This window comes from Podarcis filfolensis, assembly GCF_964270895.1.
Source record: "Podarcis filfolensis genome assembly, chromosome: 15".
NCBI lineage: Eukaryota > Metazoa > Chordata > Lepidosauria > Squamata > Lacertidae > Podarcis > Podarcis filfolensis.
Window position 1 is genome coordinate 29209335 of NC_139618.1, and position 24276 is coordinate 29233610.

The window sequence follows — 24276 nt, forward strand, 5'->3', positions numbered from 1 at the left end:
TTGTCTCCAGCATCTGTTTCTTAGAGGGTTACTGGTTCGAGGACATGGGGGTTCTGAAAGGCTTTTAGTGTTGATGGACCCATGAAGCCCTATTGCCCTGGTTTCTAACTACAGATTGGCAAGGAAGTGAGGGTTCCCACGGTGGTCTGCATGGTCCCTACAAGTGTTACCAAAGTGATCTGGCTGGAGCCTGGATGCCTTTCCTTTGGCTCCCTTTGGGCCTGTCATCACCCCTGTCATCACTCCCAGCCCTATCGCTGGGAGGGCTCCTTCGGCCATTGCCCTGGTCACATGTGACTGGCTCTTTTCCAGCCCCCTCCCCGCCATCTGTTCCAGCTGGGGCCTCTGATCTGTTTTAATTTGTGGAAAGGCAATGGCTTGACAGCGCTGGAGAGCTTTACCTTAAAAGCAGCCAGGTCAAGTTCCTCTCGAGCAACTATCAAGTTTCTTTGAAATGTGAAACCCACCCTTCTCTGTTTCTCCCTCCTTCAGATGTATAAGAGTGAAAGTCCTTGGCTGAAGTTTATTGAGTGCAACAGAGTGACTCCTTCCTTGCCATCACCCTGAAAATGGAAGCCTCCCCCTTCCACCAGCATCCAGCACTGCCTAAAATGAAAAGCATTTAGATAAATGTCTCTTGCTTCCCCAGGCACCACTGGTTTAATGCAAGGGGGCTGGGGACATTTTTCAACCTGAGAACTCTGTGGGTCATTCTTAGCAGGTGAGAGGGGGCGCCCACTTGTCAGTCACCCCATCCATATCTTCTGATGCCAGGTAGCTCAAAGTTCAAGCCAGGAGCAGGCAGAGACTTAGCTTTGATCTTAGCTTGTAGTCCCACAATGATAAGATTGGAGATTAGCCTCTGCCTGTCCCTTTTGCAATCTCAGAGCAAGCAGAGACTAGTTGTCTGGCGGGATTGTAGTTATTGCTGTTGTTTAACCTGGTTGCCTTTCTCAAAAACCACTCAATGCGCCTTACAGAAGCATAAAATATTTGCTTGCTTCATCAGTTTGTATGTTAACATTGGAATGATACCGAGAGGTTTAGCACGAATTCAGGAAATGTTCCATATTTTGTTGTCATGATGCAGCCAACATTGTTATGTGCAAGTGGAAATTCAGAGGAGATTGGGGCAGGCTTGTCCGTGGGGGGGGGGTTGCTGTCATTTATTATGCTAATGAGGAGTTTAGTTGTTAATCACATTTAAACAAAAAAAGTTTGCATTACACACACACACACGAAAATATATGACTATATATATCTATATGGATACACACACACAAAATCATTGCTAATCAGTAACCAATTATCAACATCAAACAGTTCTTAATGGAAGTTAAAATTCAATGTCAGCTAGTGGTTCCCCTTAGATTTGAATTGGAATGAGTCCTAGGACTCAGCTACATTAGTAAAAATAAAACGTTATGAATGCATTATAAAACTGTGACACCAGATGTCACTGTAGAGCTGAAATAGGAACTCACTTAAATTTTTCATTGTGAGCTTTAAAATGGCTTTTTTTTGCAGAGCATTTTCAGAGCGTTTTTTTATAGCTGTGTAGAGGCAACCCTAGACGGTATGCATTCACAATGGTGTTTCCTAATTCTGGACAGGACAAACATAGTTTAACTTATGTTGTCAATGCTCTGGTAATCTCTATGTTGAATTAGTGCAACATAGGGCTACATAGAGCTAGTGCAGAATTCAGCAGCTAGGTTGCTCAACAGGGCAAGACAGGCTGAGCACATAACACTAATCCAGACCTGACTGTACTGGCTACCAATTAATTTCTAGGCCCAGTTCAAAGTGTTGGCTTTGACCTACGAAGCCTTATGTGGCTTAGGACACCAATATCTCAAGGTCTGCCTCTCCCCACATGAACCAACCCAGACCCTGCAAACGTCACCTGAGACCCTTCTCCATGTGCCTACTTCATGGGAGTTCCAGAGGGTGGCAACATGAGAACAGGCCTTTTCAGTGGTGGCTCCCTCTTTGTGAAATGCTCTCTCTTTTTTTTTTTAAATATATTTATTAAAATTTTCCATTTTATACAAACCACAAAGAAAGAGAAAAAAGAGGGGAAAAAATTAAAAAGAAAAAATATTAAAAACACATAAATTTCATATCATATTTTCCAATAACATATTTCCCTGACCTCCTCATACCTCCCCTTCTTGTATTCCAGTTCAAATTGTTCATCCAGCAAATCCTTATCTCATAGCATTACCGCTATAAACCTTATTTTCTATCCATCTTCTTAAATTATTGTAACTTATACTTTAACTTATGTACAAAAAAAACTATTTTTTCATATTCTTTTGTACCATTACAGCTGACCACCCCTTAATTTCAATCCAACATCACTCAGTATTCTTGATGTTACAATATTTTTGCAAATAATCTTTAAATTTCTTCCATTCTTCTTCTGCCGATTCTTCTCCCTGGTCACAGATTCTGCCAGTCAATTCTGCCAGTCCCATAAAGTCAATCAATTTCGTCTGCCATTCTTCCAGAGTGGGTAGATCTTGTGTCTTCCAATACTTTGCAATGAGTATTCTTGCTGCTGTTGTGGCATACATAAAGAAAGTTCTATCCTTTTTTAACACCAATTGGCCGACCATGCCCAGGAGAAAGGCCTCTGGTTTCTTCAGGAAGGTATACTTAAATACCTTTTTCAGTTCATTATAAATCATTTCCCAGAAAGCCTTAATCCTAGGGCACGTCCACCAAAGGTGGAAAAAAGTACCTTCAATTTCTTTACATTTCCAACATTTATTATCGGGCAAATGGTAAATTTTTGCAAGCTTGACTGGGGTCATGTACCACCTGTATATCATTTTCATAATATTTTCTCTTAAGGCATTACATGCCGTAAATTTGTGGTCCACAACTGGTCCCAGTCAGCAAACATAATGTTATGTCCAACATCTTGTGCCCATTTAATCATAGTAGATTTAACCGTTTCATCCTGAGTATTCCATTTCAGCAGCAAGTTATACATTCTTGATAGTATCTTAGTTTTGGGTTCTAAAAGTTCTATTTCTAGTTTGGATTTTCCCACCTGGAAGCCAATTTTCTTGTCCAAATTGTAAGCCTCCATTATCTGAAAATAATGAAGCCAATCTCGCACCTTATCTTTTAGTTTCTCAAAACTCTGCAATTTCAATTTGTCACCTTCTTGTTCCAAAATCTCCCAATATTTTGGCCATTTGGCCTCCATATTGAGCTTTTTCTGAGCCTTCGCTTCCATTGGTGATAACCACCTTGGGGTTTTGTTTTCAAGTAAGTCTTTATATGTGAAATGCTCTCTTCAGGGAAACTCAGCTGGTATCATCTGTATCTATTTTTAGGCACCAAGCAAAAACCTTCATTTTTACCCAGGCTTTTAGTTTGAAGGGGCTTTAAGTATTTGTGGCTGCTTTTGGTGGGGAAGGATCGGCTAGTCATGCGTTTTATTTATATAGGTGTGGTTTTTTAATTTTGTTTTTTTAAAAAAGACTTTTAATTGTGTTTATTGTAGTTGGTTTTAGTATTTCTATTGTGCTTGTAAAATTGCTTTGAGTCATTTCCATGAGTAAAGTGGCAAATAACCCATCAACAACATAATATGTCCTTTCTTCAACCTTCTGATAGAAACCAGATCTCTGCATGCTTATGGGATGACGATTCACACCTTAAGAATTTATAGTCGGTTTCAATTACAAGCAGAAGTTTGCTTTCACAAAAACAGAATTCCTTGTGAAATAGTTGTAATTACATAATGCCCAATTCAAGTTGCATCATGTTTGATGGAAAGTTATTATAACTATGGGGAAGTTACAAACTTTTGACCCATGGTCCTGGAAGGAGGAAGTCAGTTAATTAAGTTCTTTTAGCATAACAATTTATTTTGGCTGCAGTCCTGTTCATGTTTACTTGGGAGTAAGCCCTATTGAACTTGATGGAACTTGCCTCTGAGTGGATATGCATGGAACTGTAGTGTTAGACTTCTGTCCCATTTACACATTTTTATTATGTTACTTCTCCCACTTCACATTTCTTTTTAAAGTTCTGTTCTAGACAAGGAATGTCATATTTGTTATGTACTGCCACGTAAATTTTGTGTATTCCTAGACTAAATGTGCTTTTAGTTCATAGCATTTGATTGCTGGTGTTGTAGTATGTCTTTGTATATGTACTGAGAGTTTTATTGAAATCCGTAACTGCTGAGAGTTTGGACTCAGCCTCATTAGTAAAGAAACAGCAATTTGATTGCGCTATAAACGTGCAACACCAGATGGCAGCAGAGAGCAGGAAAATTTAAAATGCAGTTTTCCATAGGGATTTCTTTCTTTTGTTATGACTGAGTGGAATTCTATGTTAGGAATTTGATGTTTTCTATATTGTATTCATAGATTTTGAGGTTTTCTATATTGCATTTAATTTTAATTTTTGGTAAATTGGTTGGTGATCCTTTCTGATGAAAAGTGGTATAGTCATACCTGAAATAATAAATAAGTCTATAAAATATTCACAGTTTAGGCCCAAACAATGAGAATTCACAGAAAACAAAAAGCACACCACACAAAAAACTAACAAAATCAAAACTAGCAGAATATTACCATACTTTTCCCTGTGTAGGACTAGTTTTTTTTTAACCAAAAATTAATGTTTAAAAGGAGGGTTAGTCTTATACACATGGGCAATCTCCCCCCATTTTCTTAATTTTGAGTCCCCCAAATACATGAGGGCATGTTATACATGGAAATATACGGTATTTTTACCTTTTACAAGACTCTCTGATTGTTGTTTTGGAGGGGAGAAAAGGAAGAAATACCAGGAGAATCCAGTCTGCCTTAAAGCACCCTGGATTAAATAATAATAATAATAATAATAATAATAATAATAATAATAATAATAAATTTTTATACCCCGCCCTCCCCAGCCAAGTCAGGGGTCAGGGTGGCTAACAAGCAATAATAAAAACAAGTTGAATGAATACAACTTAAAAACAAGATTAAAATAGAACATTAAAACATTAAAATGTTATAATGTTAAAATGCAGCCTTATCACAGGAGGAGAAAGGAAAAAGAAAGAGGGGGAGGGAACCAAATTGGCTCCAAGCCAAAGGCCAGGCGGAACAACTCTGTCTTACAGGCCCTGCGGAAAGTAATCAGATCCTACAGGGCCCTGGTCTCATGAGACAGAGCATTCCACCAGGCCGGAGCCAGTGTTGAAAAGGCCCTGGCCCTGGTTGAGGCTAATCTAACTTCCTTAGGGCCCGGGACCTCTAGAGTGTTGCTATTTATGTTTTTTTTTTTTTTATAATATTTTTATTTTTCCATATAAACACAATACAACAAACATAAACATACAAAAACCAAAACAAAACAAAAAACATGTATCATTTCATATCCTAATTTCCTATCCTATCTTCCCCGACTTCCTCATGCCTCCCCTTTCTGTATTCCAAATTCTTATCGATTGTTCAGCAAATCTTCCCTTATTTTGATTTAAATTTAAACTATTCTTCCTTATTCTCCTTGTCTTAACCATTGCTAATAGTAACCATTTACTTTCCAGTCCATAGAGTGTTGCTATTTATGGACCTTAAGGTTCTCCGTGGGGCATACCGGGAGAGGCAGCCCCATAGGTACAAGGGTCCTAGGCTGTGAAGGGCTTTAAAGGTCAAAACCAGCACCTTAAATCTAAACTAAACTAAACTTTACTTAAACTAAAAAGATTAAAACTAACCTATCTAAGCTTCCCTTTTAAGCTGCAAAGGGATGCACTCTGCCAAATTCACAAATGTGAGGAAGGATAACATCTAATAACTATACCCTCTCCTAGCATCCATTCACATCCCTACAGAAATGGCCTTAAGAGTGAAAATGGCCAAAGCTTGCTAGTCCACCAAGGGTAATCTCAGCAGGTAATATTACAACTGGATCAGGCCAAGGGGGCCCATCTGGTCCTAGCATCTGTTCTCCCTGTGGCCAACCAGGTGCCTCAATGGGAAACAGACAAGCAGGACACGGGAGAAATAGCACTCTCCCCTCTTGTCATCCCGGAGGTTGTTATCATGCAGAGGGATACTGCGTCTTTCAGGGAGGGACTACGGTGGACCTAGCAAACCCATTAAGCCACATTTCCCTGTCCTTTGGAAGGCAGTGCCAAACTTCTGGGAGGGGGGCTGGTCCTGCCCCTTGGGACTCTGGGCCTCTGCCAATTGCCTTTTAGGACGAAGGACTCCTTTCACGAGCATAAGGGACTGACTCAGCTGCAAGTCTGCTCTGACTTTGCAGAATTGGGCTGTGCAAGTTGTCCCGGTAAAGGAAAGTGCCTTGAAATATTAATGAAGTGCTCCTTAAATTTAAGGAGGAGGAAGTGCAGTGGGATCTACTTCAGAGGGGGCCAGTTGGAACCTGCCCAGTACGGTAGTGATGGGCAGCCTCTGTGAGCGCAAAACACCCTAGAAGTCAGAGAGCTGTACTGTCACTGTTGTCAAATTAATGAAGGATAGGGCTATCAGTGACTACTAGAGATGACTTATATACAGTGGTACCTCGGGTTACATACGCTTCGGGTTACAGACTCCGCAAACTCAGAAATAGTACCTTGGGTTAAGAATTTTGCTTCAGGATGAGAACAGAAATCGTGCTCCGACGGCATGGCAGCAGCAGGAGGCCCCATTAGCTAAAGTGGTGCTTCAGGTTAAGAACAGTTTCACGTTAAGAATGGACCTCCAGAACGAATTAAGTACTTAACCTGAGGTACCACTGTACTAGGCCTGTGCATCGGATTTGACTGAGCCCAACAGGGTAAATTTGAAGGGCCTCAGACAAGTCAGGTACACACAGCCAACAGAGCTGGGCCTTTCTCCAGCTTCCTCAGCCCTCCTTGCCTAGCCCAGTCCATAAGGAGCATGAGTGATAGACCCAAAATTCTCCTCTTTCTAGTAGGTGTATGAACACCTCCACCTGGGGTTAATAGCCACTGGAACCATCTGGACTCAGAAGCCACTGGGGTCTGATGCCCATTAGGACTGGCAGGGCAGAAGATTGGAAGGATAACAGTTTGCAGAACCAAAGACAGGTGGAGCCAACTAATTCTGTGTTTGTCTCCACCCCCCTGCAAAGACAAAACTGGATAGATGTCAAGAAGGCAGGCAGGTGCAGACTGAGGTTGGTGGGTCGGTGCCCTCTCCTCCCTGCGCAGGATGAGCCCAGCTCACCATTACTTTCTATCAGGAAGGCTAGAGTGACGGGAGGCCGCTTGCATCAGGACTATGGATAGCGCCCCAGTAGAAAGACGTGGCTCTGGGATAGGCGGGTGGGGCGCTGCGCTGGGGCTTGGAGCGGCTCAACAGTCCCTTTCCTCGCTCCCCTTCCCCACAGCAGCGAAGTCTCTTCCTTCACCCCTAAGCAGCCAAGCAGCCCCAACAGATGCGAGACAAGTCCAAAGCGTACCCACAACACTGCCAGCGCCCTCTCCGCGCGGGCTCTTTCTGAGCGGACCCGGGAGACGCCACCCAGAGCCTGTGCAGAAGCGCAGCCGGCTGTATTCTTTGGTTTCGCGTTGCCGCCGTCCGACATTTCCCAGCAGCTACAGCAAGGCGCGCTTGGAGCGACCAGAAAGCGGAGAAGTTAAGGGAGCTCTTTCTCCGCACCCGACACTTCAGCCAGTGCCCAAGGAAGGGAGCAGGATAACCAAGGCAGCTCCGGGGCAGCCTCGCCCAGCCCACATTCACTTGTGGGTGGGGAGGCCTTCGGAGCCTGCAGTGTGTTTGTATGGGGAGCGGGGCTTTTGATTCGCCGCTGGCTCCCTGTCCCGACTGGTCCCCAGCAGCTCCCACTGGCAACGCAGACTGGGCAGCTCAGGGCCAACTGGGAGAGGGAGGAAGCAGCCGTGGCAAACAGCGCTTGGTGGAGGGGAGAGGAGAGGGTGGCGTGGGGTCTGTCTTGTTTGCTTGCCGTGGAAGAGGCGCGAGAGCACCCATCCATTCCCTGCCACCTACCCGCCTGGAGCATGCTGCCGCGCCACTTCCTGTCCTTCTGGACGATTGCGCGCTGTGGGGGGTGGGGAAGGGCTGCTGGATTACCTACTGCACACTGGGATGCCTAAATTGATACTCTTGACCCTTTTCGCCCTCCCTGCCCAGTCGCTGGGGTAGTTGCTGCGAAAGAGGAAAGGGTGTGTGCGCGCGTAAGAGTCCCATAGCCAGTCGGGGGAGCTGCTCTACTCTCTCTCTTGTGCGGTGTAGTGTTGCTTTAGCTGGGAATATGAAATGCATTTGGCTCCCCCAGGACCAAATTGAGGGGTCAGGCAATAAATCATTTGCAGAGCAGGGAATTCTTCCCCCACCCCGGCGCGAAGGTCCCTACCAGCCTTCTCCTCCTGCTCAGCATGTTTTGGGGAGGGAGCCCTTGAAATGGGCATTTGCTCCAGGAGGCACCCCGTGCATAGTTTGGGTTGGAGGACAAGAAGACGTCCCTCTGAAGCGGGTGGCTGAGAAGTTGACTTTGGCCGCCGGCTCTGCTCTTTGGGAAAGGGCAGCAGCCCAAGACCATAGCAACAGTGGCAACTGCTTTCTCCGGGTCCAGGACCAATCAGCTCTGGCGGGAAGATGCTCTCCAGGTTTTTAGACAGGTGCCTTTCCTCAGCCCTACCTGGAGATGCTGCTGTGGGTTGAATCTGGGACCTTCTGCGTCCAAATGCGGTGCTTTGCCCTCAGCTATGACCCTTCCCTGACCAGAACCCGGGGAGGGCAGGCAGGGGGTGTCGAGATTAATCCTCCGCTCTCCCCCAGCCCGCCGCCCCCGCGGAAGCTGGGAGCATCTCTCATTCCCGGCACATAAGGGTTTCCTGCCCTCCCACTTCCTTTGCTGAGATTCGCCAACCACAGAAATGATGTGTCCCCCCGTTTTTTAACCGCGGCTGCAGGGGAAGCACCAAACCCTCCAGCCGGCCATCTTGGAGCCCTCGCCATAAAGCTTCCAGAACATGATGTATGCCTCCGAGTCCAAACCCCGCATTTGACACTCCCCTCCACCCAAGCCAAGCCAAGCCAAGCAGCGCACCGCCCGGCCCCCTCCCCCTCTCCCCGCTAGGCCCGGAGGATGAGCCGAGAAGCCCCCCGGCCCCCGAAGACGCACGCCCTGGCGCTCCTCATCCTCTGCCTCGCGCTGGGTAAGTGGCTTCTGGGGTCCCGGCATGGGGAGCTGAGGCAGGAAGGGAGCAGCGGGGAGGGGGCTGCTGCTGCTGCAATCTGGCGAGGCCCGCTGCGGACCTGCCCGGCTCCGCAGCCCCACTGACAGCTGCGCTCCAGGGAGGAGAAAGAGGCGCCGCTTTGCCTTGGCTCCAGGGCGGGCGGGGAACGTCTTTGGGGGGCGCCTTCGGGGAGGGCCCTTTCCTGGCCAGCGCCCCTCAGTGCATTTGCTGGAAGAACCGGCCAGAGCCGGTGCCCCGCCAGAGCTACACAATTTTTGGCCGGATCAGTCGCCAGCAACGGAGAATATCAGTGCCGAGGAAAGCGCTCAGGGCCTGGATCTTTGGAAAGTGGCCGCGGGGGGCGACAGCTGAGGGCAGTGTGCATGTGGTCACTCTCTCTCACACACAGCTGTGCTGGGGTTGCCAGATGCTGCTCCGCCTCCTATCCTGGGGACCAGAGTTGCTCCCTCCCACGCCTGCTTGGGTCCTCCCAAAATGAGGCACAGGTTCTTCCCTCGCTTGGACTGTGGGGTGTGGCGAGGGGGGGGGTTTGCAGCTGCCACCAGGCGACTCCGCAGGAAGAGAGCCCCTTCTTGATTCAGCAGGGGCAAACCACTGCCTCCCACCCCCTAGGATACTGCGCCGGCGCCCACTCCCCAGCATTCATAGGGGCTTCTCTCAGAAGCCTTGTGGGAGCCTTCGAGGGTTTCCTGGCCACCGCTGGCGATGCTCAGCAGTAGATCCTCCTGCTCTCACCTTCCAAAGGGCCTCTGTAAAGGCAGACTTAGCCTCCCTCCATTGGCTCCGTGCTGCCAGGCGCGACCTTTCTACAGCAGTCCGCGATCACCAGTTCCATGTGGGAGAGAAGAGACGAGGAGGGTGCGCCTAGGACCCAGGGCCAGATCTGGACCTGGGCCTTCGCTACTCCCCACTCCCAGCCCCTTCTTACTCGGCCCCCTCTGCTACAAGGCTTGTGTCCCGCTGGTCGAGCACACAGCCCGCTCTGCCTCTCCAAAAAGGAGCGCGAAGGGTTTGCAAAAAGCGCGCAGGCGACCGTTTTGGAAAGGATGAGGGGAGGGGGGAGAAAGGCCAGGCTTTCTGCGGCTGGGCTTGTGGGGAGAAGAGGGAGCAGCCAAGACGCTGCTCTGGGTAGCCAGCTCGGCGAGGAGCCCCCTGATCTCAGCTGCGGATCCCAGCTGAACTAAGGGCGCACCGTCTTCCCCTCGGGGCTCCCGGGGTACGGCGAGGGGGAGGTGTGTGTTGAATGTGTTCCAGTTTTGCAGCAGCATCTGACGAGCCAGGAACTGCCTCAGCAATTGCTGCATTCAAGGCACTGCAGAGGCTGCAGCTTCTGCAGCACTCAGGGCTCCTCGGAACAGCCAGGAGACCGGTTTGCCAGGCGTCAGCAAAAGGGACTGACAGAAACAAGCTGACCTTGGACTGCCTGCCTCAGGCGTCTCCTTAAAGCCCCAGGGCTGCCACCCAGCTGCAGCAGCGATCGGGAAGAATGATACCCGTGTGGGGCAGCAGAAATCCCTCTACTCCTGAGCATGCGCCCAGGGTGGAGGGTCGGGCACGCACGCTGCCGTGATTATCCCCTCGGGGGTGACTCAGGTGGGGTCTTAGGGCCACGAGGAAGGAGCTTCGGTTCGGAGCAGTGGTGCAGCCTGGGAATGTCAGACCCCAGACGTGGTGGCAGGTATTGCTAGTTCAGTCCTGGGACAGGTAATCCAGGCATCTCCCCGCTCTCCCCAGCCGCCGTTTCGTCCTCTGCAAACAAAAAGAATATAGTGTGCCAGCCCTGATCAGAAACTGAACAATTCTGAGCATCTGTAGTTTCACGCTTTAAACTCGCCTTGAGCCCCCGCGCGGCTGATCGATAAAGGAGGTGAGGGCGAGGGGAGACCCTTTGGGGGCTCTGCCTTCAAAGCCAGGGGACCTGGGAGGAACTGGTGAGATGAGCGCGAAGAAACAGAGAGGGAGAACGGAAGCGGCGGGGCTCTTGGCCGGCTTCTTGCCATCCCTAGCCGGGACGGAACAGCGGCGGACGCAGGAGCTCAGCGCGCGTCCTTCCGTAGCCAAACCCTCGCCAGCAACGCGCGCAAGAGAGGGAGCGCTCTGCCATCAGGCTGGCGGGGAAGTTTTCAGACGCTCCCTTTCCCCCCAAAAAAACCTCGTTTAGAAAAAAAGAATAATCCCAAAGAACTGGGCCAGAATGCTGGCGAGATGGGGCGAAAAACAAGGGGAGAGGGGAGGTCTGGAAAGGGCATGTGCGCTGGCATCTCCAGGTAGGGCCAGGAGGAGACGCCTCTGCCTCAAATCCTGGAGATCTGCTGTTGCCAGTCAGTGTTGCCAGTACTGGCCTATATGGACCAATGGTCTGACTCGGTATAAATGCAGTTTCTTATGTTCCTAATGGAGTGCTCAGGAAAGGGGCAGGACTGGCGCCTTGAATAGGAGCGGTCCACACAGCAACCAGGAGTCGCTCGTCCTACTTCTCTGGCCATCATAGAATTGCCAAGTTGGAAGGGACCCCAAGAGTCATCTAGTCCAACCCCTTGCAATGCAGGAATCTTTTGCCCAAAATGAGGCTCGAACCCACATCCCTGAGGTGCAGAGTTTCATGCTCTACTGACTGAGCTATCCCGTCAGGCTTGTTCTATAAAATTCTCCAGCTACATTTTTCCGGTGCAGTTGGGATCCCGTTTTAAATGATCACTTAATATTGAACTGTCTTGAGCGCTTTCCCCTTTGGAAAGAAACAAACAAACCAACTCCCAGAGGGTCCTTTGTCAGCAGCCCGCCTTCCTCCAAAAAGGGGAGGGGGGGTTGCCGACCCAATGTTGCTGCCCTTCGTGTGTAATAGTTGGGTGGGGTGGAAGAGCAAGCGAGGGTGGATCTGCACTGATCTGTATAAATGCTATTAAATAAAGGCTATTAGAAAAAACAACAACAACCCTATATAACTCTCAGTTCAATTTCCCATGGCCGACTGATTGCTGCTCTGCAGCGCCCTCTGGTGTCACATTTTTATAACACATTTTAAAAGTTATAACTGACCGGTGTAGATTCGCCTCTCCTGTCTCACCCTGTTATCCTCTTCTTCCGGCAGTGCCAAGCAGCCTGGGCATGGAGGTCACCGCGCCTTTCACCATCATGGCCCTGAATGGCTCCTCCGTCCGCCTCACCTGCACCTTCAACTCCTGCTACCGGGTGGAGAAGAAGCAGTTCTCCCTTAACTGGACATACCAGGAATGCGACAATTGCACCGAAGAGATGGTGAGTCTGCAGCCCGCAGCTGACCTGGGCGGTCACTTCCTCGAAGCATGCTGCGGCGCAGAGGCAGATTGAGGGGAGTGCAAAACTGGGTCGCCTGCACTGGGTGCCCAGCTGAGAGGGCGCCGCAACAACTTAGCGGCAGAGCCTGGACTTTGGAAGTCCTTTCAACCCGTCCCCCAAATGCGGTTCCTGTAAATGTATGTGTGTGGTAGAGGGAGCGGGTTGTAGCACTTATTCCACGCGAAGCTGCCATGCGTCTACCGTGGCTTAAGTTTCTTGTTGCCACAATAAATGTGCAAGTCTTTAAGGTTCCAGAACTCTGTTCGTTGTGTTTGCTATAACAGATGAGCTCTGCTGCCCCTTTTAAGTCACGAACAAGCGGAATGCACTCGTGCATGTGCTCAGAGGCACCCGTTTTATTGCAACCACATGTCCCAGGGATAGTCTTTGCTACTGAAATCTGTTTTTGTTTTTTATTTTTTAAAAAGGGTGTGTGATACATAGAAGCCCAAGTCCTAGGGGTCTTTGCCCCCTCAATAAAATACTTGAGGGCTCCCCCCAACCAAAGTTAATGGGCATTGCTATTCAAATGGTGTGCGTGGATCCCTTCATGTGATCGTTTATGTGGGGCGGGGCTTTCCTGGGTACCCCCAATTCAAGATGGCTCCCCTGGTGTGATATATCACCCAGACGTAGTTCATAAACGGTTTGTTACAGCTTTCCAGAGCCTCCTGCGTGGACTGCGGCAATCTCTGCTCCTTAACGCCCCCCACCCCCTCTCCAGTTTCTACAGTTTAGGTTGAAGATTGTTCCTATGGAGCAGACCCGCTTTGGGGATCGTGTGGAGTTCACCGGGAACCCCATCAAGAACGACGTCTCCTTCACCCTCCACAACGTCCAGCTGGATGACGAAGGGACCTACCACTGCTACGTCATGAACCCCCCTGACCGGCAGAAGGGACACGGCAAGATCAGCCTGATAGTGATCACCGAAGGTCAGTCAGCCTTCGGGAGGCCTGCCGTCTGGGGTCTCCCTCTCCCCCTAGGACCCACCCCACAACAACACGCTTTTCTTACCTGCTATGCTGCAGCGTCCTAGAAAGGCCACGCCCACCCCAGAAGCCCACCTTCCTGCAAAGCCTGGGCGGGGACCCCCCCTGCCCCCCTAGCCCCTCTCTCCAAGCCCTCTCGGGGGATCAAGCCTGCTGCGCGTGCCCTTCCTCAGCCCCGTCCCCCACTAGTCTCGGCTGTGTCTCCTCCGCAGAACCTCCCGAGCGGGACTCGACGGTGGCCGTGATCGTGGGCGCCACGGTGGGAGGGTTCCTGGCCGTGGTCATCCTGGTGCTGGTGGCGGTCAAGTGCGTGCGGCGCAAGAAGCAGCAGAGATTGAACACGGACGACCAGAAGACGGAGGAGGAGGGCAAGACGGACGGCGAGGGCAACCCCGATGAAGGCACCAAGTAGACCGGTGCCCGGCGGCCCGGGATGGTCCCCTCCTGCACTCCGCCCTTCCGCCCTCCCGCATCCATGAGCTTCCTCTAAAGACTCTCCACTGGTGTCAGAAGTGTCGAGGTCCCTCCCTCCCCCACTTAAGCCTCTCCGTTGAGACCTTGCACGCAGCTGGGCAGGGCGCTGCAGAGCAGATCTTCCTCTGTGGAAGAATTCCAGGGCTAAAAAGTTGGGGGGGGGGGGTTGCAAAGGGAGGATTTGGGGGGTGAGAGCGAGGGCTCGCCTCCCAACTTGCCACAGGGAAGGTCTTGACCTGTTCCTCCTGCCCCTGCTGTTGGTCCTCTCTGCCCGGCGCCACCAAGGGTGGAAAGCCTTCTTCCTGGCCCGCCCCCACCCACCAGGTCACCTGGGGCACCCCGTGAGAAACTCCGCCCGCTGGAGGGGATCTTTTCCCTTCCTGAGGGGACGCCACGGGGGTGTTTGTGTGTGTTGCTGCTGAAGGGGAGCATTGGCCCCAGGAAGAGAAGGGGGTGGGGTGGGGGGGACAGAGGTTCCCACTTCTGATGCAGAAACTGCCACTAATCGTCTTCCTTCTACAGAAGCCACAAGCACAACCCACTACTGCCAAACGCAACTCACTGCCAGCGGGGCGGGAGGGGGAGGTCGAAAGGGCGGCACATTCTGCACTCCCTCCCAGAACCGGCATTTGCAAGCTCACGCGTGTCAGCTATTCCCTGATCCCCATCCAAACTCACACGACCCCCTGATGTTTCCTACGCCCAGCATAATTGGGGGGGGGAGGGTCTTTCTGGGAATAGGCTTTTTGGGGGGATGGCGGGTGGGAGACTGCTTGTTTATTTCCTGAGAGCATGCTGCCTGTGCCCCGCGCCCCGCGCCATGCTTTTCCTTCTTGGGTGGGCGACTATGCTTTCTGCTGAGAGAAGCATTCCTGGAGGGCCCTGGCGGAGGAGAGGTCTGGATCTCATGGAGGGGCAAGATCCTGGGCCTGTCCTCCCCACTCCACGCTCCGGCTTTCCTTTCGGTAGAGCGCACTTACCTGGCAGTGCCCGTCAGCCTCTTGCTGTAAACTTCACCAGGGCTCTAGGGGAGGCAGAGCTGGATCAGGCTCCTCGGTGCTTGCTGCGTCCTTGGCTCCGAAGCAGGCAATTCCTGGGTGCCTCTTCCTCTCAGTCACAGCTGGGCTCCAGGCCCGGTCATCGTCCACCAACCCTGGGCCCCGTGCATGACCCTGCCGTCCTTCGAGGAGCTCTCGGTTTCCTGTCACTGTCGCACCTGGGGACAAAAAGGGCAGGGCAGTGAATACGGGGAGGAGGCGCCCCCTAAGTCCTCTTGCTTCTCCCATCCTTCTCCCATCTGGCTGGGCCAAGGCTCTGCCTCGTTCCTTGCTGCCTTGCTGCGATTGGCTCGTTCTCTGCTAAGCAGGCCACAAGGTGGTGCTCTCGCCTCCCCTGACAATGGAGCCAGCTTTTTTTTTGGGGGGGGGGGGTTCACCACTTGTGGGAATGTTTAGGATAGGAGAGGATATATTGTTTTGATATTATCCCTCCTCACTCACGCTAGCGAGCAAACAGCAGAGCACAGTCCCTTTGCAACTTATTGGAAGCAAGTTGATGACTCGCTAGAGTCTTTTAATTAAGCAACCCAGTCTGGCTTGTTCCTGGTAAATTTCCCCTTTATTTCCCTCTTAAAATAAGAATAACGCAACACAGTCTGCTTGAAAAATAACAGGTTTTTCTCACGTTCAGTTCACAGCAGTAATCTGAAGGCAGGCTTTATCTTGTGGCTACAGTTACATTTGTAGAGAAAAGTTAAGTCCGAGTTAGGTCTCCATCCTCTGTAAGGATGTGCCATGTGCTGGCTAAGAGCCAGGAGCAGTAGGGATCCAGAAGTGAAGATCCAAAAGAGGAAAAGGGAAGAAGGCTGCATGGCCAGCCCTTTTACATGGACAGCTGGGGTCACGCCCATCCACCTGGTCACCCACAGGGAGAGGAGGCTCCAGAGCAGATATGACAGGAAGCCCTCCCTGTCTGCAGCCACGTCCCCCTGTGTGTCCATTCTGGGCAACAGGAAAATGTTGTACTTGCTGCTCTATCAATACATCCCACACCACTAACATCCCCTCTGGAGAAGGCGGTGATGGTTCTTCTCCCCGGAGTCCCACGACTGAAATGCGGGTGGGGGAGAGTGCAGGGCAGGCCGGCCAAGGGCACCTCGTCGGCTGGTTCCGGGGCCTGGAGCTGCCTTTGGTTCTTGCTTGACTTTCCCCGGACCCGTCGCTCGATATTTCCCCCCCCCCACCCCACCCAGGGGAGACGCAGACACCTCTTGCTCTCGCCACCCGGCAGCTCGACGGCGCCCCCTTTCTGTTCTTTATTGTTTTGCCAAATTTTGCCGTTTGGTTCTCAACCAAAGCCACATTATGGAATGTTTTATTGCTCTTTTCGTGCGTACGCAGGAAAACAAATATACAAATAATGCATACCTATACACATGTACATAGTCAGGAAACGATTTCGTTGACCATACTTTGCACATTGGCTGTTTGTATTTTCGCTTTGCCGCTGCTGCTATGTTGGGAGTAAGCATTTTTCCTGCCTGGGTCTGTCCCGCGGAATCAGAGTCCAGGGAAATAAAACAGAGCGCGCAGCTCAGAACAGGCGTAGCTCCGCCTCTTTCCCGGGACAGCTGGGCAGTGGGGAGACCTCAGCTTCACGAGCATAGACCGGGCAACTCTGCGGGGTCCTGGTTTGCAGGACCCTAGGATCCTGAAGGCCGCCTAGTCCGCCTCACCCCAACACAAAGCCTAGGGCAGGGCTTACATCCAGAGCATATTAAATAATAAAGATGATCGTGCCTCTGAACATGTGCAGAGTACCTTTCCTTTGCAACTGAATAATCATCGCCTGCTCTAAATGGTTTTCTTACGGTGGTGCCTGAAGGTTCATTCCGCAGCCCATCCTTGTCGGAACCAGCCGGACTGCCTCTCTCTTGTCCGTCTCCTCCTCTTGAGCCAAAGCGGGCGGAGGATGCTCTGCGTCTTGGCGTCGGAAGAAGCGGAACACCTGGCGAAGAGCAAGCTTCTTCTCTGTGGACTCAGGGAAGTGGGCGTAAAGAGGAGCGCGCTGGGGGTGTGGCAGGAGTCTGCTCTCAGCCGGGGAAGCGGGTTTTGCGTCTGGAGCAGCCGCTTGCAAAGTTCTTAAGGACAGGCGTTGGCAGGTATGGGGAGGGCGGGGCGGCGGGAACATTATTCCCTCGAATCCCTCCAGTCAAAGGACACACCCACACACCTACACACACCCCGCCAATGCCTGACTTCAGCTGAGATAGTTTGTAGTACTTCTGAAATTACAGTGGTACCTCGGGTTAAGTACTTAATTCGTTCCGGAGGTCCGTACTTAACCTGAAACTGTTCTTAACCTGAAGCACCACTTTAGCTAATGGGGCCTCCTGCTGCCGCCGCGCCGCCGGAGCCCGATTTCTGTTCTTATCCTGAAGCAAAGTTCTTAACCTGAAGCACTATTTCTGGCTTAGTGGAGTGTGTAACCTGAAGCGTATGTAACCCGAGGTACCACTGTATTAGACAACACCGGTGGATACTGTGCCGATGGGAGGGAACACAATTTTAAGCACCAAAGGTTTAGGGGGAAATGAGAAAGAAATCATGCTAACCTGACCGCTGGCTCCCTTCTGTCTATGACAATCGCGTGTGTTCCATAGAGCGCCGCACAAGTTAACCATTAGGCAACGCAGCCCGGGGGTGGGGCGGCCAGGCCATCCCTATCCGTGCCAGGGAGCTGCCGCCAGCTTCCAGTCCACTCAGCGAGCTCGCTTTTCCAGCCACTTTCGCGAACGTGGGGATGAAGGCGAGGCGAGCCAGAGAGTCTGCTGTTCTCCAGAGGGCGCACAGCGAAAAGCGCCAGGTTCGACAGTCCTGCTCCGGCTGGCGGCTTATCTCGCAGTCCTGGGCCTGGCCTGGCCAACAATTCCCGAGTGAGGGGGAGCCTCCTCCTCTCCTTGTCGCTGGGAAACCGCGAGACCCCCGCGGAAGGCGCGGCACCGGCGCGCTGATCCACGATCTCGCTGGCCTCCGACGGGGTGGTCCTGGACAGACGCCGCACCTTCCGCCCCGGGACGCAGAGTGGGACCAAAGCCGGCTGGACAGCACCCTCTACCGCCCGCCGCTGCCCAGTTTTGGCTCAGGCATGATCGGCTCCTTCCTTTCTGCCCGCTCCGTCGGTGAGCGCTTCCCGCTCCTTTGCCCGGAGCTTGCAGAGTCACCATCTGTCTTTGGCCAGTTTCTCCGGGAAAAGACAGCTCGAGGGCACGTTGCAGGGCCCTAGCAACAACTGTCTGAGGTGTCTTTGCACTCCTCCTTTGCTCTGCCTGTACTTTCCTTCGTCCCGTCCACAGAAGGAAAGTCAGAGAGAGAGAGAGAGAGAGAGAGAGAGAGAGAGAGAGAGAGAGAGAGAGAGAGAGAGAGAGAGAAGCCAGGAAAGTTCCTGGGCGGAGAATGACGCCCCCACTGCTCCATCCCTGAGTTTCGGGTTTGGAGGAAGGAGCGTGGGAAGATTAAGTGCTCTGAAGGTGCAGCGCCCGCCTGGGTCCGCACACAGGCGCAGCTTGGCCTACAGCCTCCTTGCCCGGGACCTTTTCTGCCATATCAGCACTTGGGCGCGCGGGGGGGGGGGGAGGGAGGCGACAACCCATCCAGCCTGCCGAGGGATGGCAACTGCCACGGCTCTCGATGCGCAGAACAAAAACTGCTAAATGGCCTTGAATTCGCCCTCAGCTGTTCAGTGGAGAGGGTGACCCAGCCTTTATAATCAGATAAGTGCCTTCCTCCGCCCCCGCCTGCACTTGAAAGGGCCGAAGTGCTGCCTCCCGCAGACCCCACCGCACCAGTCCGACCACCTAGATGGGAGGTGGACAGGTCTTTCCTTAGAGCGTGGTGCTGGTAACACCAAGGTCGCAAGTTCGATTCCCATTTGGGACAGCTGCATATTCCCTCAGGGTTCTTTCCAACTTTCCAGTTCTATGATGGCCTGTCTTCTTGCTCTGGGCTTCGGCCCTTCTCCTTTCACACATCTATGTTTATGAATTAGGAAAGCTGTTTCCCATTATACCTAGGTGGTGAAAGGTACTCTGCACATGGTCAGAGGCATTTCGTTACCTGGGTCTTAGCCATGGCGCTCAAAGAAGTCTGCTGTGGCAGACCCCTGAATCAAATTTAAGCCCATCTCTTTGTGGCAGAAACAATTCACTTTTTTGAATTGAAAGCAAAAGTAGAAAGCATTCTGTTTTTAAGAGGTCAATGAAGGGCTTTTATTGGGGGGCGGTTTGAAAAAAGAACTTTGGACATTTAAAACATCTTGAGGCTATTGTTTGGAGCTTGGCAATGCAGTATGTCTGTGCACCCCACCCCCAAAGTTCTATATTGCTGATAGATGCTTTGAATCAGAAGATGGAATGCCCTAGCCATACAGAAGAAACAGCTCTCCCCAATTCCTCACCCTGTTTGCAAAGAAAGGCCTCCCTGCTGAGGAGATCTGATTCCAGCAGTTTACCCCAGTGAGCCCAGGGTGGAGCTGGGACTTGAACCCCCCCAGTGGGGGCATTTCTGACTGGCCCATGACTCCCCAGGGAAGTTCACCTGGCACCTTCATTGTACACCTTTAGGCACCAGGCAAAAATGTTCCTTTTTAACCAGGCCTTTGGTTGAAACCATTTACATCCTATGCCCTTTTAAAATGTTTTTTTTTGGGGGGGTGTTATTGGGTTATTGTTTTTATTTTTATTAGGTATTTTATGTTTTTATATCTTGATTTTATTCTGTGAACTGCCCTGAGAACCCTGGGTATAGAGCAGTATATAGATAATAATAATAATAATAATAATAATAATAATAATAGTTTCTTTGAGGCAAGTTGAGATCATGCAACTCTGAGTCCAGACACCCATTTTCAATTACACCTGTAGGATGATTTGTGCTGGTCATACATGACCTTGCTTTCAGTATTGTCCTAGATTGCTGGATAGTAAATATAAGGAATTAATATCAGAATTTAGCTAATACTAGGAATGTTAAAGGGGGATGCCAAGCATTGTTGCAATAAAGTTTAGGGCAATGAGAGACACTTGGGATATAATGTTCTGTAGCCCCTCCATGGAAGACTTTAGGTGTACATATGTAGGTGTAAAATAAACCAAATATCTGAAAACATTGCAGTCTTTGCCATGCCCTGAATTCACAATGGAAATATGAGCCTGGGACCTCTGAAATCGTGCTGCTGCTTGGCAGATATTTGGGTGGTGTGCAACAATATTATTTCTGTGTGCAAAAGTTCTGAGGCTTCATATCCAGTCAGTGCATATCCTGTCACTATCCTCAACTTTTCATACCGCAAATGCTTGAGTTTGTTCTTTTTCTGCTTCTGGTATCCTATAGCCCCCCCCCAGAGAGCAATAATGTGGTAATGTCAGGGAAACATCACAAAACACCTAATACTGTAAAGCAGAACAAATTCACCACTAATTGCACCACTGAGTCTCTTGGGCTTGCTGATCAGAAGGTCAGCAGTTCGAATCCCCATGATGGGGTGAGCTCCCAATACTCTGCCAACCTAGCTCCTGCCAACCTAGCAGTTCGAAAGCACGCCAGTGCAAGTAGATAAATAGGTACCACTGCAGTGGGAAGGTAAACAGTGTTTCCGTGCACTCTAGTTTCCATCACGGTGTTCCATTATGGCAGAAGCGGTTTAGTAATGCTGGCCACTTGACCCGGAAAGCTGTCTGTGGACAAATGCAAGCTCCCTTGGCTTGAAAGTGAGATGCGTGCCGCAACCCCATAGTCATCTTTGACTGGACTTAACCATCCAGGGGCCCTTCACCTTTACCTTTTTACCCACAATAAAATGCCCATCTGAGGGCCCCCAAAGCTCTGCCTGTGGGGGGAGGGGAGAGCACTGCAGCAGGCTACAACCACCTTGGGGGAAGAGCTGTGTGGCCTCACTTGCATCCTCAGCAGCAATGGAGGCTTTCGGGAGTCCACACACTCACACAGCCCTTTCCATTCAGTCCACAAAGGAGATGCTCAGGTGAGGTGATGGGGAGCCACTCCAGTCTCTGCAGAAGGGGGTCATTTCTTGGCAAGAGAAAGCTCTAAGTGAAAGGGGGAGGAGGCAGTGGTCAAGGTGTCTCAAAGCCACCAAGGGCAGGCAGAGGGTATGGAGCAGCCTGGTTTGACTCTGCTGCTTGTCTGCCTACCCCATGCTCTCAGAATAGCCCTGGAAACTTGAGTCTCCCACCACCCTCTGGCCTACCTACTCCAGCCGGAAGAAGCCCGGATCTCTGGTTTCCTGCTACTCTGGGAAGGTGACACCTGTCTGCAGAAGCTGACAGCTCCAGATCTAGGGATGTTTGGATTTTCCTGAAACCAAACCCTGCACCTTATGTGCAACTCAGCAGAAAGGAGACACTCCAAAGCCTTCTGCATTTCAACATCACCTCGGAAGGGGTGCCAAACTTGGTGGAGGTGGGGGAGTGCTCTGGGAGGGCAGGGGAGGGGGGGAGGACCTGTGATGTGACTCTGTGCATGTTGGGGAGTTGGTGAGGGAGGGGAGCCTGGAGTGGGAAGAAGCTCACATCATGGTTGGCCCACCTACAGAATGTCATCTGAGTCAGGCATAGCTCTGTGCTGGAACCCAGCGTGCTAAAGACAACAGTTTTGTTGAGCATGTACAGAGGAGCTTTCCAATTCCTTTGAAACAACCACAGCATCTGGAATTAACGTCTTTTAGAGATTAGAGATTTATCCCTATCCAAGGAAAACTTTCTCTGCACCAATGTGGGAAAATTCCCAGCCCCCACTCCTGGACCAAAACATCTTCTGGGATGTCCTGATTTCCACTCTCCTGGAGGACGTAGCTAAGTCAGCACTTTTCTGAAAACCTGCTGGGCTTACTCCTTGGCCCATTTCTATTTTTGCACCTTGTGATCAATCAGAGAGAGCACACAGAGAGGGCACCGTGGTGGCTCATGTCAGGCAAAGTCAGCCTTTGCACCTGGCATGGATGAGGCATAAACAGCCCCCACCTTCCCATCAAGGTGCAAATTGTTTTCTAAAAAGGGAGATAGAGGAGAAGGGCAGTCTGCCTAGGAGAAGGGCTCCTCTTCCCAAAGCAAGGGGCGGACCTGAAAAGGAATAACCCGCTCTGCTCAAGCGAAGGGCACTTTCACAGAGATCAGTCATGACTACCACGTAGTGGCAAAAAGCAGATGGCTTTTTAAGGACTTCATGGAGGCTTGATTCAGCTGTGGCTATCAACCTTGTTAGCAAAATGGAAGCTGAATGTCCAGAGGGAACATACCTCTGATGACAAAGTCTTCCTGGGTACAAGGAAGAGAGGGAAGGGCTATCTCCAACCTGCGAGATTCCCAGGTTGTGGTCCAAGTGCTGAGCAAAGCAGACCATGCTAGAGTGTGCCAAAGGCATGAACATGTGGGAGGAAAGAGCAAATATTTGAAGGTCCAATGGCTCATCCTTCAGTGCTGAACATGCCTCCCCATCTTCTCTACATGAAAGAATGCTTGAGCCAAGCAGGCCAGTACCTATCAGGGAGGCCTTGTGGGTACCTGGTCTGTGCTGTATTGGGTTCCCTTGACAGCAATGCAGCTGTGCATGTTCCTGGGTGGAGTGGCTTTCCCTAATCCACCTTCCACCCCAGATGGAAGGTGCAACTCCGATTAGCCCTACCAGGGAGTGTTAGGCATTTCATCCAAAACCACCTGGAGGGCACCAGGTTGGGAAAGGCTGCTGTGGGGTTTCACCTTTTCAGATCTCCCTGCTTAACCATTGCATCAGAAGCACATACCATGCCCCTTAGTGCATCTCAAGCAGGACTCTTGCTGGCAACAAACACCAACACAGAAACAGCCTTGAATGTGATATGCTGGGGCATTTTGATGCAAACCAGCCAGCCCTCTGCTTAGGCAGAGGGACTGTAAAACGCTAGTCCTTTTGCTGACTCTGGGGTCATTGCCCTGGCTGCTCTTCAGAGGAGTCCCACCTGAGCTGGCTCTCTGCAGTGGAAATCCTGCACCACCACCAGGATGGATTCAGCTCCCTCCCTTCCCCATGCAGAGCTGGTGCCCAAAGTGCTTGCAGTGAGTTTCTGGCAGCTTTACAGCTCTTTATTTCACAGCACAATCCCTGAGTCACGGTTCCTTGCAGGTTTGGGAGCCACTGCAGCAGCAGCAGCAGCAGCAGCAGCAGCTCTCCAACCTCCCTCAGACCTACCCTGTCTATCACTTCCCTTAAGCCAGCAGAAGACTCACCAGTTAAGGGTTCTGCCTGCTGACTCTCTGCCCAGAAATTACCCCAACTTCAATAGCCATTGCAACTGTGCTTTCAACTGCTGCCTCTCTTTGGGGGTCTTCCTCCTTCCCTTTCTGAACGGTCCTCTTCTTTTGAGATCATTTACTGAAAGGAATGCCCACTGCAGATGTGAGATTGCTGCCTAAAATTGCTAGATCAGCATTTGCACATTTAAATGCTCTCTCTCTCTCTCATAATTTACTTTCCTTTCTGCCCCACCCCCTTCCTGAATTCTAGCCTCTGTTAGTGGGGGGAAAGATGGCTCGGAGGGGGCACCAATTTGTGCAGGCTTACTGGAATGGCTAGAGGTGTCCTGCCGTCACTAGAAGCTGCAGCAACTCAGGGTTGCATGCCTTGTGCCACATTTGTCGTCCCTAAAAAGGAACCCAAATTTGGCTGCCTCCCGTGCATGCTGAACTTTTAAATCTGTTACAAGGTTTATTAGTATGCAAAAGGCTATAGCTCAGTGGTAGCACACCTGCTTTGCATGCAGAAGTTTCAAGGTTCAATCCCCAGTGGCATCACCAGGCAGGGCTGGGAGATAACCCCAGCTGAAACCTTGGAGAGCTGCCTGTGGACAGTAGTAGGTAGGCCAATGGCAGTTTTCTATGTTCCTATGCATTGTGAGCAGCTCACAGCCTTGGCACTCTTTCCTTGCACGCCACTGCATCAGAATGCCTTCTGATCAGGCAGGGATCATGAGATGCAGATATTTGGGCTAAGCCAGCCATGTGCCCCTGTCAGGTTGCTGCTGAGCCGGGTGATGTGTCTACGATGCCTGTGCTTCTGGTCCTCATGATCAAGTGGTGAACGGGTCCAGCCTCACATCAAAGAGCCACAAAAAACATCGGAGATAACCAAAATTGGCTTAAGGGTTTTTTGTATCACGTATCACTCACGACCTGCTGTTGTTTGTAAAGTATTATATTAAAACTGCAGCACATGCACAGGCATGAATGGCCTC

At 50.9% G+C, this 24276-nt stretch overlaps 1 protein-coding gene across 1 annotated transcript; it reads left to right on the forward strand.

Annotated features, from left to right (window-relative positions):
• The first annotated feature begins 8724 nt into the window (after positions 1-8724).
• On the forward strand, positions 8725-16800 carry SCN2B (sodium voltage-gated channel beta subunit 2). Its single transcript, XM_083589130.1, has 4 exons — positions 8725-9169; positions 12303-12469; positions 13254-13464; positions 13734-16800. Exons 1-4 carry the CDS (start codon positions 9100-9102, stop codon positions 13931-13933), a joined length of 648 nt encoding a protein of 215 aa, XP_083445256.1. The 5' UTR covers positions 8725-9099; the 3' UTR covers positions 13934-16800.
• Positions 16801-24276: the final 7476 nt, after the last annotated feature.